At 39.1% G+C, this 15,765-nt stretch overlaps 2 protein-coding genes across 3 annotated transcripts in view; both read left to right on the top strand.

Annotated features, from left to right (window-relative positions):
* LOC117209702 (rho GTPase-activating protein 7) overlaps nucleotides 1–10,004 on the top strand; it is a 351,526-nt gene extending 341,522 nt beyond the window's left edge. For both annotated transcript variants that reach the window (XM_033451991.1, XM_033451992.1), the window contains 6 exons: nucleotides 3,774–5,484; nucleotides 5,672–6,009; nucleotides 6,226–6,377; nucleotides 6,698–6,979; nucleotides 7,114–7,293; nucleotides 7,593–10,004. In XM_033451991.1, coding sequence (XP_033307882.1) covers nucleotides 3,774–5,484; nucleotides 5,672–6,009; nucleotides 6,226–6,377; nucleotides 6,698–6,979; nucleotides 7,114–7,293; nucleotides 7,593–7,707 — 2,778 coding nt within the window. In that variant the 3' untranslated portion in view covers nucleotides 7,708–10,004. The remainder of the gene's footprint in view (nucleotides 1–3,773; nucleotides 5,485–5,671; nucleotides 6,010–6,225; nucleotides 6,378–6,697; nucleotides 6,980–7,113; nucleotides 7,294–7,592) is intronic.
* A 925-nt stretch (nucleotides 10,005–10,929) lies between these two features.
* On the top strand, nucleotides 10,930–15,141 carry LOC117209680 (cilia- and flagella-associated protein 298). The gene is made up of 6 exons (XM_033451936.1): nucleotides 10,930–11,108; nucleotides 12,193–12,342; nucleotides 13,095–13,180; nucleotides 13,328–13,498; nucleotides 13,683–13,898; nucleotides 15,010–15,141. Exons 1-6 carry the CDS (start codon nucleotides 10,970–10,972, stop codon nucleotides 15,139–15,141), a joined length of 894 nt encoding a protein of 297 aa, XP_033307827.1. The 5' UTR covers nucleotides 10,930–10,969.
* The last annotated feature ends 624 nt before the right edge of the window (nucleotides 15,142–15,765 follow it).

Genomic DNA, 15,765 nt, shown 5'->3' with positions numbered 1-15,765 from the left:
GGTGTATATTGGTGATAAAGAATAACATGGGACATAATGATCATATTTGCATAAATAACATGAAACCAATCAACCGCCTTATTCAGGGATTGCCAGTACGTCAAGTGAAAAAAATTAAGATAGGAATATCTAATATCAGCAAAAAATCATAGAAAGGCATGGAACATAATTTACAAGACTGTAATATGTAAATTATGTGAATCAACGGATGTATATTTTTCAACATTCCCACCTTGTTCCATATTGTCTGACATATACTGCATTTTTCATTTAATATTGCAATTCAACTACGTTATGTCTTATGGGCGAGGAGAAAGAAAATTACATTTTACACCAACAGCACTGAATTTAGAACCTACGTTTACTCAACATTCTTCATTCCCCTTGATGAGTACTATATACTAGAAGCCCTTAAATTCTTTGATTCTATTTTTACAACACGCTGTCCCTATACACGCTAGTAAAATATACATAATGTAGTGGAATGTTGATTATATTCGGATATAGCATAGCATGAAAAAAGAAACACTGTGTTAAAAACAGTACATATCTTAAGCCAGTTTGTAATTCATAGGAATCTTTCTATAAACAAATCCTATATATATATATTTTTTTTTTATTAATTTAAGAAGTGTGTATTTAGGATATAATATACAATCTTGTAAGTGTCAAGGTTGTCGTTCGTAACGAAATTCTAATGGACTTTTAGTATCACCTAAATTTTTCTTCTAATGCAGCGACAGGAAATTATAGCTTCTGTTAGAATGAGTGATCGAATGGTGAATGTCTGGAGAGACATCTAAGATTCGAAAAATCTATTCCGGTCGGGAGTCCGTTTATTCTTAACGGATATCCCATTTCTGCAATACCGGGTATTTTTAACCATGGCCCACATTCGAGCACGTTGATTATTTTCTCGTATAATCAAATGGCCCTGTTGTCTGACTTCGTAACGTTCATCGATGAAGAATAAAAAAAAAGAAGACGAGGAGGAGGAAAAAAAGAAGAAGGAAAGAGGGAACACTTTGCATGTCATTTTACGCGTTTCCCTTTCCTCGAATGCTCTGGTAATTTCGTTTAACGATCTCACTGCTCGGCATGGCGTTTACGATTAAAATTTATCACCGTAATAACGTTACACCCCGAGGAAAAAGAACAGATTGTACAGCGTTAAGCTGCTAACGTAAATATCCATAAATACTCTTCGTCTATTCCTTGCATCACCGCAATCATTAAGGTTCAATCCTTTTAAAACGCGATAAGCTTTCTACGGAGTGATTTGGTCTCTCATAAGCGACATTCACGAATCTGTCGTTTATTTTCCCACTGTCGTACATTTATGCTTCGATTCAGCTTTCATTTGCAAGTATCAAAGTATAAACATTATAAAATTCATTATACACAGGAGAAGTCTTTCTTAATGTTCAATACGCGTATACAGTAATTTTACAGCAATATGCATTACATGAAAAGTTTTATTCTGAAAAGTTATTCTCCACCAGAATTTCTAGTTTCTACTTCACTATTGCAAATTCTTGATTTACTACTGTTTGAATATAACCACCTATACCAAACCCAACGTAATTCTGAAAAGAAAATTAGCTTTTGAGCCGATAATTTCCTACATTCAGAAATTATATTACTCTCTACTCGTCAAATACTTTAAAAAAATACACCTAAAGATCTATGAAGAACATTTGGTGTCCTAAAATAAAATTCAATGCAGCTGTGTATTAATCATCACATTCTCTCTAACACTCAAGATCCTCCCACTCATTCATAACGATTTCATGAAAGCTAGGGAAACGGTACATCCGTGACAGCGATTAGACACATTTGAGGCCAAGTTTTCGTCGGCAAGAGAATTCGTCGGCGTGCGCCAACGTAGAGGCATAGCTTCCATTATGTCCTCATGCATCGCCATGAAATAGAATAGAAAAAAAATTGCGGTACTAGATGGTTAGGTCGTGATGCTCGCTTCCTGGACAGCGAGCGGCGCAAAGAGGAGTTTAGCTGTACGCCACGATGCCACCGATGGAAACCGTGCGAAGCGACACGAGGTGAAACTTGGTCCATTGTCATGTGGCGAAGATCACGTAAGGTCACACACTCTCCCGACTGACTCTCGCAGCCCTGCCGATGCCCTACGTGGAAACAACAAAGGCGTCAAGTTTCGTAACGAGCAACAGAGCGTCGGCTTTATTGTTAGAAAACGGACTGGCTTTGCCTACGGTCGTCAGAAGGAACAGCGTTTCAGTTTAGTCATCTGTGGCCCCGATCCGGCTCTTCCAGACGTCGAATCCCACGTTAGTCTCTCGGCTCGTTTGTCCGCTTGATAATAAAGCGTGAAATGGTAATTCAGAGTTGCATTGTGGGAAAGTAGAGGAACATCGGATTGAGGCGAGGTTTGATGAAGAACTTACAAAGTTTGAGATGATTTTGTAGTTATAAGATAGAATCGATAGTTTGTCGGGCTAAAATGGATAGTTTCTCAAATTCGACAGAACATGAAGTTGGCAATTAACCAAATGGAAAAATCGAGTTGATTTTGCAATAGTAAGTTGACCAGTATCAGTTCCGTAAAATACAAAATCAAGAAATAGTCGAATAGAGAAATTGCGACGTTTGTGTATTCTGTAATCGTATGGTGATAATTTGCTGGGTCTAATAATTTAATTAGCAGAAATTATAATTGTGACACAATACTGCTAAAGGTGTCTGTGCTCAGATGAAGTTTTACTCGAGAGCTGCGTACATTTGCAAACACATACATTACGTAACTCTCCTTTCTCTTCTTCTCTTCTTTGCGTTTCTTCTATAGTATATCGAATACAACAATTATAGTAAAAAAAAAGAAGTTAATATAATTAGCTGCTGAACAAACAAGGAAGGCAAAATGCGATTGATGCCTTATTAAGTTCGTTATTATATACAACCGATGTGAAATATCAATTATGTAAGTCAGAAATTCAAGATTTCAAGAGTATTCAAACCAAAGTAATACTACGTTAAAACAGAAAGCGTGTAAAATGCATGGAAATGATTCGTTCTTTAAAAAACTGTATTTTCATGGCAGAGCTGGTGTAACATAAAGGCGTGGTTTTTTTCTTCTCACGCCTGCCGGAAGAATCATTCATCTTCCACAACTTACGTACGGTGTCACAGCCGATTGCGAGAGACCATAGGTAAAAGCAATGGGGCTTGAAACACTTTCTACAATTAATTACACGACACGATAGCGTCCTCGACGGTGGTCCTTAATTTGTCGCTACATCAAACGCAAATTGATTATCAACCAGTGCCACTGGTGGCTGCTAAACATTCGCTACGAGTCGTTAATCTTGCACGAAACGTTTCTCCACACTCTCCAATGGTCGACCGGAGTGTATCATGAGTCACGTCTCCACTGAATCACGTCATTAGCTCGTTGTAATCTTCCACGAGCCCCACTACCGTAATAGTATAAAAAAGATCAAGTTTCGAGGTAACCACATATTGCCGCGTGTAATCCAAAATTTATTGATATAGACGTAGATCTTGGCGTTCTTTTAATAAATCCCAAAACGAATCGTTGCATCGTACGTTATTGACGTCAAAACCTGTCAGGCATGGTCGAAGATGGACGGAGATAGAATTCTTGCTTATGACTGTTACTTATGCAAATGAGACGCGCGATTAAGGCCGCGTTTCGTAACTTTCCTTTTAATTAAGGGCACCGTTGAAATTCGCTCTCGCTTAATTTTCGCGCGCTCAATACGTTTACACCGTTGCAGGGTGGCGGCGATGATTCGGACGAAGATACACAGTGCGCCCTCAGCGAGAATTGGACGTTCGAGAAGAAAACCAGACGCTGGTCCCGCGTGTGCGACGTGACGCAAACCAACGTCGAGAGGTTACAGGCGATTGCTGGGCAGAACTTGCAATCCGAGGAGGACTCGTTGGAGGATCGACTGGAAGCCGAGGAAGCCGAGGATACGATGCTGGACACTCTCAGATACAGTAGCTTACCACCTGGTACGCTTCCCGATGAGATCGGCCCGAGATTTCGAAGAACCGGCTCCGAGAGACTGAGGGATGGAGCTAAAGCTTTCCTTAGGCGGGTCGAGTCGTTGAAATCCCGACGGCGAAAGCACCAGAACCGCGACGGCATCGTCATCAGTGGCCCGCAAATTCTAGACGTGATGTCGATGCAGCAAAAGATGAAAGAGTTGAATTGCGTGGACGTATCACCTACGGGACCCGCGCCGGTGTCTTTCAACGATCTTTTACCAGGTTCGCCGCTTCACGTGCCTGGATCACCCGTCACGTTACCAGCTTCTCCTTATCACCTTCCACCGTCGCCTCTGACCAACGCGCCTAGTCCGTTCGGCGACGATTCGTCGAGTTATTGCTCGGACGGGTCACAAGGAGGTGGCCCGACGCCTACGCCGACACGCACGAAGATGAATCGAGCGAGAAGGTTCTTGCATCGTGGCCGAGAGGATCAAGGCGCGCTCAGCGACTCCGAGTGTCAACCTACCAGTTGGCGACACAGGTATTTCAGAGACGCGAACAGCAATCATGCTAAAGTGTTAGAGTACGTGACTGCCCATCCCCAAAGTCCCAAGGATTCGCCGACCAAAACTCCCATAAATAGTCGCGGAGGAAGCCTGAATCTTGGGAAGGAGTCGCAAAGGTACAGGGACAAGTTGTCGGGACAAAGTCAGGAAAGGTACAAGGAAGACAAGGTGGCCGCGTTGAAGAGGGAAGACAAGATGCACAAGAGCTTCAGACATCGCGACGATCCGTACAGAGAGGGTAAACTCTTGTCCAAGGAAGTGACGGTTTACAGAGAAAAGTCGAGGTCCAGGAGTTCCGAACTCGCTGGAAGTCAAGAGAGCAGTTCGACAGTAGCCAGTCGTGATTCGGATCAGGAAGAGGATTCTCCAAGGCACAAGGGTACCGTTGTTAGGTGGCACAGTTTTCAAAGGGGATCACTGTATCCTGAACCGCTGGATCCTCTGTGTTCACGAGCTATGGCCTCGATGTCCTGCGGGCAACTCTTGGTACTGAGGAAATTGGCTCTGTTAAAACTGACCGCTTGCATGGAACGATACTGTCCAACTCATCGTACGGGTTGGAACTGGGAATTGCCAAAGTTCATCAGGAAGATAAAGACCCCTGATTACAAGGATAAAACAGTCTTCGGGGTACCGTTGTTGTTATCTCTGCAGCGAACCGGCCAGGCTTTACCAAAGTGTATTCAAATTGCGTTGAGGTGGTTGAGAGCGAACGCCCTCGACCAAGTTGGAATTTTTAGGAAGAGCGGTGTCAAATCGAGGATACAGAAATTGAAAATGATGACCGAGACTCTCGGGGATAACATTAATTTTGATGGTCAGCAGGCCTTTGATGTGGCTGATCTCGTTAAGCAGTATTTCAGGGAGTTGCCGGAAGCGCTATTAACCAACAAGTTATCCGAGACCTTCATCGCCATCTTCCAACGTGAGTATATATGTACATCTATATATCAGTATCCATATCGATGACAGAATGAGACCAATACAGAATCTTTAACGCTCTTGATATCCATACATCTTTAATCTCGTAAGCCTTCTGAACTAATGACTTATTAGTAAACTAAATTAAAACCGGCAACAAAGGTAATTACAGGTATCCATAATTGTTACAGATGTACCTGTTGATCTGCGACCGGACGCAGTGCAATGCGTCCTGCTGCTTCTGCCAGACGAGCATCGGGAGGCGTTGGAGACTCTGCTCGATTTCTTGAACCACGTAGCGAGCAACGCTCCCTACAACCAAATGACAGCCTCGAACCTGGCCGTGTGCCTGGCACCGAGCCTGTTCCACTTCAACCACAGTAACACGAACGTGACCAACAGGTCGAGCAGCGTATCGCCACGTAGGAGAAAGACCGTGGGCATTCCCGATCAGAGGGAACTGTCGGAAAACAAAGCCGCTCACGACTGTCTTCTGTATCTGGTCAAGATGCATCGTGAATTATTCATGGTGAGTGGCTCGATGCCGAACGTCCAGGTCGTTCGAGAGGAACGTCATCCGTCGTCGTCTCGAAACGGCGATTGTGATCGCGCTCGAATCTGAGATATATATACATATATATTTATACATATGTATATGTGTGTATTATTCGGATATGTTCTCACGAATCATGAAGGGAAATACGAGTTAATCTCATCCCCTTTTCTCTGTTTCTCGTTGCATCAGGTCTCCTCGGATATGTTGACGCAGTGTCATTTCAATTACATGGAGGAAAGCGTACCGGTCGCCTTGGAGGAGCTGGGATCCGAACTTAAGCAGGATTGGAGAGGATATCTTTACGCTTGCACTACGGCCTTGTTGAAGGAGGCGCGTGAGAAGTACGTACATTTGAAGTTTGTCTTCCCTTTTGTCGTAATTTTGTTTATGATTAATATAATGATGGATCTTCTTTAAAAAAAGTTATGCTTTCATTTACACTTTTTGGCATTTGGATGATTTCTCGTGAAGTCTTGTTTCTTTCATCGCGTTATGTATTTTTTCATATACCATTCATTTTAGACTTTTTGATATAAGTTCTGGTGTTATTTTTCTACCTAGAATTCTTCTATAATTTTCATCCAATTTCAGCGAAAATTATTCATTTAGAAAAAATATTATATACATGTAGCTAGCCATATAATGTATACTTCTTTTACAGAAGTCGAGGATGGGTCACCGTGCACAATCCAGCTGATAGCACAGTGGAAATGGCATACAAGAAGGTCGGAGATGGACATCCGCTCCGATTGTGGCGAGTGTCAACCGAGGTGGAAGCACCACCGAACGAGCTTCTCCATCGTGTTCTGAGAGAAAGGCATATCTGGGATCCTCAGCTTTTAAAGTACAGACTGGTCAATAAACTGGACACCAACGTGGAGGTCTTTCAATACGCCACTGGGAACATGAGTCCTCTTCCTGCTAGGGATTATTGTGTGCTAAGGTGTGTATTCGTGTTTGAGAGGCACGATATTCAATTGCATCGAGAAACCGAACGTGACAAATAGCAAGACTGATTTATAAGAGGTGTAAAATGTGAGGGTCGAGTTGTAAATTATGTAATGTTGCATTGTACAGATCCTGGCGTAACGATCTCCCTAAAGGAGCCTGCGTCATCGTAGAAACATCCGTAGAACATCCGGATGCTCCTGTTATGCCTGGTGGAACACGTGGTATTGTTTTAGCCTCGCGCTATCTTATCGAACCTTGTGGTAGCGGTAAATCACGGATTATGCATCTCTCCAGAGTGGATACAAAGTACGTATTCTTTGGATCTTGGGAATCGATAATCTTTTTATATGCACTGTAAAAAAATTTCAAATCCCTAAAAATATGAAAAATTATGAATTGGCGATTCAATATTTTGATTGATGAATCAATATCCTTGTAGATTAATAGTTTTAAATACTTTAAATCGCGTTAGTCCCAACCTTAACCATTAAATTTAAATAAAAGATATTGATTTTCTGTTCATATTAACCTTTTTACAATTTTTATATTCATACATTATTTTAAATCATAATCCTTAATACTATTGTGCTTAATTTTAATTACAGAGGACGCACTCCAGAATGGTACAACAAAAGCTACGGCCACCTCGCTGCCCTTCACCTCAGTAAAATTCGCAGCTCCTTCAAGCATACAACAGATGGTCCTGAGAGTAAAGTCTGAGAGGAAGCAACCGTGCAACGAAGATCGTTGCACGGTCCTTTCTCTACTTTACAGGATCAGGATGATCAGCATGAAGAACACAGGATCCTGAAGGATGTGCTACAGGTTCAGCCTACCATTGACGAGGAATAAAGAAGAATTCAAATCGCGCCCACTTCATCGGTACCATGACCAAGAAGTTAAGAGATCTTGGAGGATGTAATGGGACAACTCGCTGTCAAAGATATGAATCCCGTCGTGCGTTTCTCGAGTTGATTAATGAGTTGATATTTATAATTGAAAATAGGGGAAACAAAAAAAAAAAAAAAAAAAGAAAAAGAAATGCAAACCAGAAACGTTAACGGTACCATGCACGAGCTTTAATTGATGTGAAGCATTTTTTGTTGAAGCCTGAGATGTATAGAATTAGACGAATTATTATTAATCGTGTTGTTAGAGGATGAAGAAGAAAGAATTTATTGTTATCGTAATTCTAGACGAAAATTCTCTCGGTGTGATGTTTTATTGTCTAAGGATCTTGCCGTCCAGTGATCGTGAAAGTCATTTAAAAAAAAAAAAAAATAAAAAATAAAAAAAGGCAGGAGACCGAGTCGAAGGAAAGTTAAAAATGGGCTAGTACGTGTTTCCCCTGTGTACGTAGGATACAGCGCACTATTTTTGCAAATATCCGTAGTCCGATGTTATAATGTTAATCGAAGTTCCACTGAGCGATGCTTTTTGTCTTCGGCGATAACACATTGTGGAATATACAATCTTTTGCGATGTTTCGATGTAAAGAAGAAGAACGCTAACGTAGCAAATAATGTTGCCTTTTTCAATGGTTAGATAGAATGATTTCAATAATCGTATCGATTAAAATATACGCGAAGCATGTGAGAGAATGGACGTAGAATATTTTTGGATTTGTAGTCGCTACAAATGCTGTTGCAATCTGTGTATGTAATATTCCGCGTCGCACGATGTTTTAATCTCACCAAATGATATACAAGCGATCGATAGGAGAATGAAGCCGCGCACAATATTATTAATTCACTGTTTAGCACTTAAGAGCCCCTATTTTGTATGTTTCTTTCGGACCAAATGCCAATATTTCTATTGTATCATATCACGCGCCGTCGTAACGAGTATCTCGAGACATAGTTCTTTCAGATCGATTCTTTTTGTACATGTCACAATTTAGATGACCACGAGGACCGTGTGTGAAATTATTGTAATGGATACGCAATTATACAATGTATTTACGTATATTCCATTTATATACAAAATAGCTAACAACGTGAAAATTGGACGTCCAACGCGGTCCACTTGCGTTCGATATTTCTGTACGTGCAATTTCAAATTGTATTTCTTTTCCAAATCGTCGTAAAATTACGTCTCCTTCCCCTATAATGCCCTAATCTTACGATTAATCCGATTTAATCGAGCAATGCGAAAGGATTTTGAGTAAATGTGTAAGTTCTCGCGCCCGTTGCAATCAGCGCAAACGATGTGAAACTCGCGTTAATTAAGCAATTGTCATTGTCACTCGTATTATCGATGTTGAAACGTTGAAAAATCGTCATAGCGTCTATTGTTAATTGTCTGTCTGAAATTGTAAATGTCAATCGAGCCGGTGGCCCGGGGAACTGTTTTTTTCAATTGTTCTCGGACAGTCGAGCATTTAGAACGAATCCGTCATCGTTCAAGATACGTTTGTGCATGCACTATTAACGCATAGGGACCACCTTCATTCAGACTCCCCTTACACCTTAAAAGAAAATGAAGAAAAAGAAAAAAATATATTATACAAATATACCGAATCGGGAAAAAAAACGACCTGGAGAAATAATACACCTCATCGAATCGAATTATAAGTGTATTTTAACATAATACTAGTCATTTACAAGTTAGATGAAGTTACGGATATCGGATATAAGTGTATAGATTTTTATTCTACGAACGCTGCGTCGAGAATATTTAATTATTATTATTAATATAATTATTATATTATTGACACATAGAGTAATTACATGGAAAAGAAAGAAATATATCGATGATATTTTTGTGTCCAAAAAACGCCAGTAGGGAGTACCGCGAATGTGAATGAGTGAGAGAGAAAGAAAGAACGAGAGAGCGGGAGAGAGAGAGAGAGAGAGAGAGAGAAAGTGAGAGAGAGAGCAGGCAAGAGAGCGCGTCTGAATGTTTCTCCGTTATTTGTAACGATATATGGTCGTCTTTATTCTTGTAATCCGTGTTTCACTAGAATATGTAAATATGTATATTATACAATAATGAAACACGATTATATACTCATTAAACGAGATTGTTTTATTTTGTACACCTCGCGTACGAGCCATTTAATTACATTCAAAAACGCGTTTTTTCGAAACAATGAAGTTACAGCTCGCGTATTTACGATTTTCAGTTGTGCAATGAACGATCAGTTAAAGTTAAAAACGATTTATCACGAGTTGTTTAATCGATACTTTGCGTTACCACGAGCAATACATTGGCGTTTTCGCGTTCGTGCTATGATCTTGCCGTTTCTCGATCAGTTAGCCGGACACAAGCTGCTATTTTCGCTTTAAAGGGTACTGTCAATTTCTATTATCGTGTAACACGTGTTGCATACATTTCGTTTCCAACATCAAGTAGATACATTTTTCTTCGAAGAATAATTTACCTTGGAATTCTTAAGTGAGTTAAGTGTCAAACCGATTAACAATTTGTTTTATTGACTGACAGCACCAAATCTTTGGAACCGACTAGCTGTATTGAAAAGGTAACCTATTTACATTGTCATATTTACAATATTATAGTATTATCATATCACGAGAAGCGATAAACATACTCTAGAATTAATTAACTTCATTATTCTTATTAATGTTTCCAATATTTTATAATGAAAATGATAGTATCTCGTGTTACCAGCAATACAATATGTAGAATGTCTGTCACTGTAATGTTATCTGAACGTCATATGAACCCCTTTTAGTAACCATATTAATTCTTAATTACTAACGTGAAATATAACATATTACGTGATATATTTCCTCATGTAGCTGAAAAAATACACCTTCTGAATTTGAAGTTTTACATTATTTTCTCAAAATTCTGTAAAAAAATTATGAATCGATTATTTTAATCACACTGGTAGAGTCTTCCAGCCTATCGTTAAAGACTATGATGTTTATCGCTCGTCGCATCTCATATAAATAAAGTAATACATGCTACAAGAAGCTGAAAGTGGTCACGTACGCTTTGTTCCAAGCTTTCTGAGAAAATGGTTCGGCTGCACGTGAAGAAAGGCGACGAGAGCCAGTTTCTGTACGACACACTCGTGGAGGCTCGGATTGAAGACATTATATACGACATTACTATTATTTACAACGGTCGGCTGAAAGTCTCAAGAATATGTTATGGTAATGATCGCTTGTATCTCGGAAAGGGGGAATCAGATCGAGAAAGATGACATATCTAACAGCGTGGCAAAAGAAAACGTTCGCTTGTCCGTGGAAAGTTACACTTTATTTAGGCACAGTTGACTGCGGGATCGCAAGTTAAGTGGCATGAGTTGTCCCGAGGTAACAACGTAAAACGCATTATTACCGTTTTCTCGGCCTTTTTATTTTCACGTGCATGTAACGGCCTCTCGCAAACCGAACGCGTACGATTTTATCGAGTATTACTGCGGGCCGCACGAATGCCAATGATTTCATTGACGATAACAAGTTACGTATCCCTTCATTTATTCTCCGATTGTGCCATTAATCCAATGACATGTTTTAACATTGTCTACATGCTGCCGCTTATTTATAAATTTTTCTTGACCAGAGAGATTTTACGTCTTTATTCTTTGTTATCTTCGAACTTGAACCTTTCTGGATATTGAAGGAACTTTTTAAATTTGGGATTTTTTCAAATATAATGAATGTTGTAGGACTTTTTGTTCTTAAATGTTTATATATATATAGACTTGTATAGCATTCCAAATTTATAAATCTATATTAAATTACAAAGACGTTAATACCAAAAAATGCTAACAATTTCCACCCAACGACTGATTGACCTTTCACATAGATCCGCGAAAGAGAATAACAATTTACGATCAATTAAATACAGCTAACCAAGGAAGCAATTCTCCATTAGCAATTACATACGTTCTTAAAGCAATGAATTATCATTTGTACGTGGTCGTATGTTCACACGAGTACTAGTCGAATCTCGACGATTTTTTTACCATTTCCAATGGACTCTTCTGCTTCGTTATAGTCGGTCTCGGTTCCTGTACGGAACGCTAACGCGAGAAATCCATTAACTATTATCTCTCGTGGAAGGCCTCACCCGCGGCTCGTAATAACAGCGCGTAATAAGAAGTGGAGGGCCGAGTTTATGAACCCATCCATCCTGCGCACCATGTAATATTAGTCACACGTCGCGCCGGGATAATAATTACGTGGAGTTACGCTTAACCGTGCACCATGGTCTGTGTTTTTCGAAAAATAGAAATCGAGGAGCTGATCAAGCACGGCACCATGCTGCCCCATGACATGATGGGCCTCACCGACGAACAGGTTGAGGAGCTCAAGCTCAAGGACGAGTGGGGTGAAAAATGCGTGCCGATAGGCGGATGGACCTTTAACAAGGACGTCATAGGTACGTGGAAACGTATTTAGCTCCTTCAGAAGGATACTGGCATGTATGCGCATATTTATATTTAGCTTTTTCACATTAATAGACGAAACAAATAGTACCTACACATTTTGCCATAGAAAGTCGTTCATAAACGACATTTTAAATATGGTTATTTAACAATATGAGGTCGCTGATAGAAATTATACGGATTCTGTAGAATTCATTCTATGAAACATCCTTTCCGTGGATGTGAAAGAGTTAATTTATAGAATTTTATAGATATAATAGGATTCAAGAGTACTATTAATATTAAATGAAATATCTTGTGTGCATGAAATTTGTTTACGAAGATCTAACTACAATTTTATCGTCAATGATTATGTACAATGTACATTATTTTTCTTAGAAATGCTAAGATAGTTAGGAATTATAAATTATATAAATCAAAACATATATAGCTAAAAAAAAAAGTTAAAATATCGTAAAAAGGTGAAGAATTTTTTGATGACAAATTATATTTTTAATCTCGTATATACAAGCGACGGACTTTTGAGCCAAGGGAAGGGAATAACGATGCAGTTTATTTTACGCCGCTCTAAACGGCCGCGCTTAGGGCGCATGCAAATATATGGTTATCGGGAATGGAGCGTGCAACGCAGGCGAGAAATTGGCTCAACCAGGATTTTTGTTGCTTCGAATGGGCTTGTAATCGTTGCATTAATTGCTTGCCAGTCCCAGCCAGAATGTTACCACGAGTGGTTTCCATGTTTCAGGCCGCAGAAATGGCAAACAGCCTAACGTGAAGATGCAGGAGGTCTTGAAGAAAACGATCGAAGAGGCACGAACTATGGTATCGAAGGTAATTTTCATCCTATATGTCTGTGTGTATGTGTATGTTCCTCGTTTCTTGTTTTTATCAACTGAAGGATAGACTTTTCTCGTTTTCGCCCTATGTGTTCTACTAATGTGTTTCTGGCGTCTTTTCTCTCGTTTTTGAACTTCGTAGAAGTTGGTGCAGCAAGAAAAGCTGGTGACACAGAAAACCGTGCAAGAGGCATTGGACATTCTAAGGGGTGCCGTGACGATCGTTTATCCAATGGGGCTTCCTCCTCATGATATTATCCGTCAGGAATTCGAGAACACGGAGGATTTGAGCGGCACTCAAGCATCGCTCGAGGTCAGAGTTCGAGTTTATTTGACTAACATTTCAAATAGATTAAATCGAATAAAATTTTATTCAAATGATACTTGAATAAATAAAAATTATTTGAAAATAACAAACCATTTTTTATTTATATAATTATTGGTAATTGTTCGATTAGAACTTTGTAGATGCTATAGGATACATTTGATGATCGCAGGTTATAGATGTGCAACTGGCACAACTTTGGTTCTCAGGAAAAGAATTATTACCAGGGACGAAATTAAAGGATTATGTCGGGATGAACGAAAAGACAAAGATTATTATCAAGCTGCAGAAAAGAGGAGGCGGAAGACCTGCTCGTGAACCATTAATGTCAGAAGAGGAAAGGAAACAACTAATGCTACACGCCTATAAGCGACAGGAACAGCTCAAGGTAAGTGAAGCTTCCGTTTTGTTGATAAAGTAGTTTTCTCTTTTGTACGTACATATATTTGAGTTGCAACTTTGAAACGTTACCTATAATAGATTTCTGAAATAATTTAAAGGCAAAATTTAAATTTCCCAATTTGCACTAATATACATTGTTTTCTGAAAAGGTGATATTGTAATAGTTGATGTCTACATTTTCTAATGTACTAATCGATGCTAACTATTAATTGTAAGTTACGTTATTGATAATGTAATAGTACTAAAGACATATCCCATAATTATTAAGATGTTTGTACAAAACAAGAAAACTATTTTTTATCTATACCTTGCATGTTAGAAAAATATCTACTGACGGTAAGTATTACATATCTTCCTTTCCAATGAGTAAGTATTTAAGTAAGTTTCATCATCCACTCTTATTATTTCACATTGTACTATATATTATTCGAGTATAGTACTGAAAAGTAGAAACACAATACAATGTACTTTTTTTCTCCTAATTCTGGGAGGCATTGAAGCTCACGTATCATTTTAAGCCTTGTCATCTTCAACGTTGCCGATTCAGTATAGAATATGTAAAATTCCAATGTTATCAGTGGTTGGGAAAGAAATTAAATGTTGTTATGAAATTACAAATAAGATATGCATAAAACAGAATATTTTACTATTAAAAGTAAACTAGAGAATTTTGTATCTTTACAGTGCTTGTACATTGTACGTCCTTGTTTTATATATTCTAAATGTTATGAAACAGTTGATTGGAACAGTAATTCTCATCCACTCCTTTCTACGTAAGGTTTATTAATCTTCAAATAAATTTTCCTTTTCTTATACATACATTTACGAAACAATCAATCCTTACTCGTTATGCGAAAAAAGCAACCTAAATCTTAAAAAAAATTGATTAAAAAATCCTAAGGATAAGATTTTAATTAAATCTTTTCAAGTGGTTAGTCATGATATGTGCTGAAGAAAAACTAGAGTATAGTTAACAATATACTAAATAACAAATATTCTCGTTGTACACTTTGCGTAGAGCTTGCGATTACAATTAGCGGTTCGCGCTTCGCGTTTCGCGGTTACAAGTTCGACTTCTAGACAATGCGTTACGATAGCGATTCAACAGAGTGTGCGGAGCGAGTTCGGATGATGATTGCGTCGAGGGACCTAGTCAACTATCGACTACCAACAAACGACTGCTGACTGGAGACTATCGATTGACGACTCGAGACTCGACTCTTGGCTGACTTTCCGTCACGATGATGCTGCAGAAGAAAACTATGATGGGTGTGTCTAAGGATACAAGATCATCGGCTTCGTCGAGGAAAATTTTCATTAGGAAAGTGAGGAAAATGGACGTTACTGTTAATTAGTTAATCTCTAGGTCGGTGGTTGAGGAAAGATGCTAATCGCCCTCGAGAGAATTTTGCTAATGGGAAGCATCGTACGTGAGAAAAACCATATTTCCCGTATCTTTCTATAGTATGTAATAAACTTTAGGAAATGCTAAAACAAAGGATATTTGCTCGTTTGAAGAACCTTAGTTAGAGAAATCCTAAGGTTTATAGCGGGTCTTTAGGTTAGGTAGAAAATATGCTATAAAAATGTTCCGACGTCTGGCAATCATCTTGTTCGATGGATAGAGTCTTTGTCGAGTGCCGCTACAGTACCCCCTTACGTTAATCTTTTTTTTTACACAGGTAGATCTTATGTACTAACTGATCTACAACCTGCCTACAAAGTGAACTTTCCTGCCCGCGCGCGTGGTGTAATGACTTCTTGAGTCACCTTCGCTTTGTTGTGCTCGTTTAGTATTTTGCATTGTTGGGGTTTTGCGCGATGTGAACACATCGTGGGTTCCTGCGCTATTT

This window comes from Bombus bifarius, unplaced genomic scaffold (assembly GCF_011952205.1).
Source record: "Bombus bifarius isolate JDL3187 unplaced genomic scaffold, Bbif_JDL3187 scf7180000008190, whole genome shotgun sequence".
Taxonomy (NCBI): Eukaryota; Metazoa; Arthropoda; class Insecta; order Hymenoptera; family Apidae; genus Bombus; species Bombus bifarius.
Note: the sequence above shows the minus strand (reverse complement) of the source record. Positions and strands in the feature narration are given on the sequence as shown.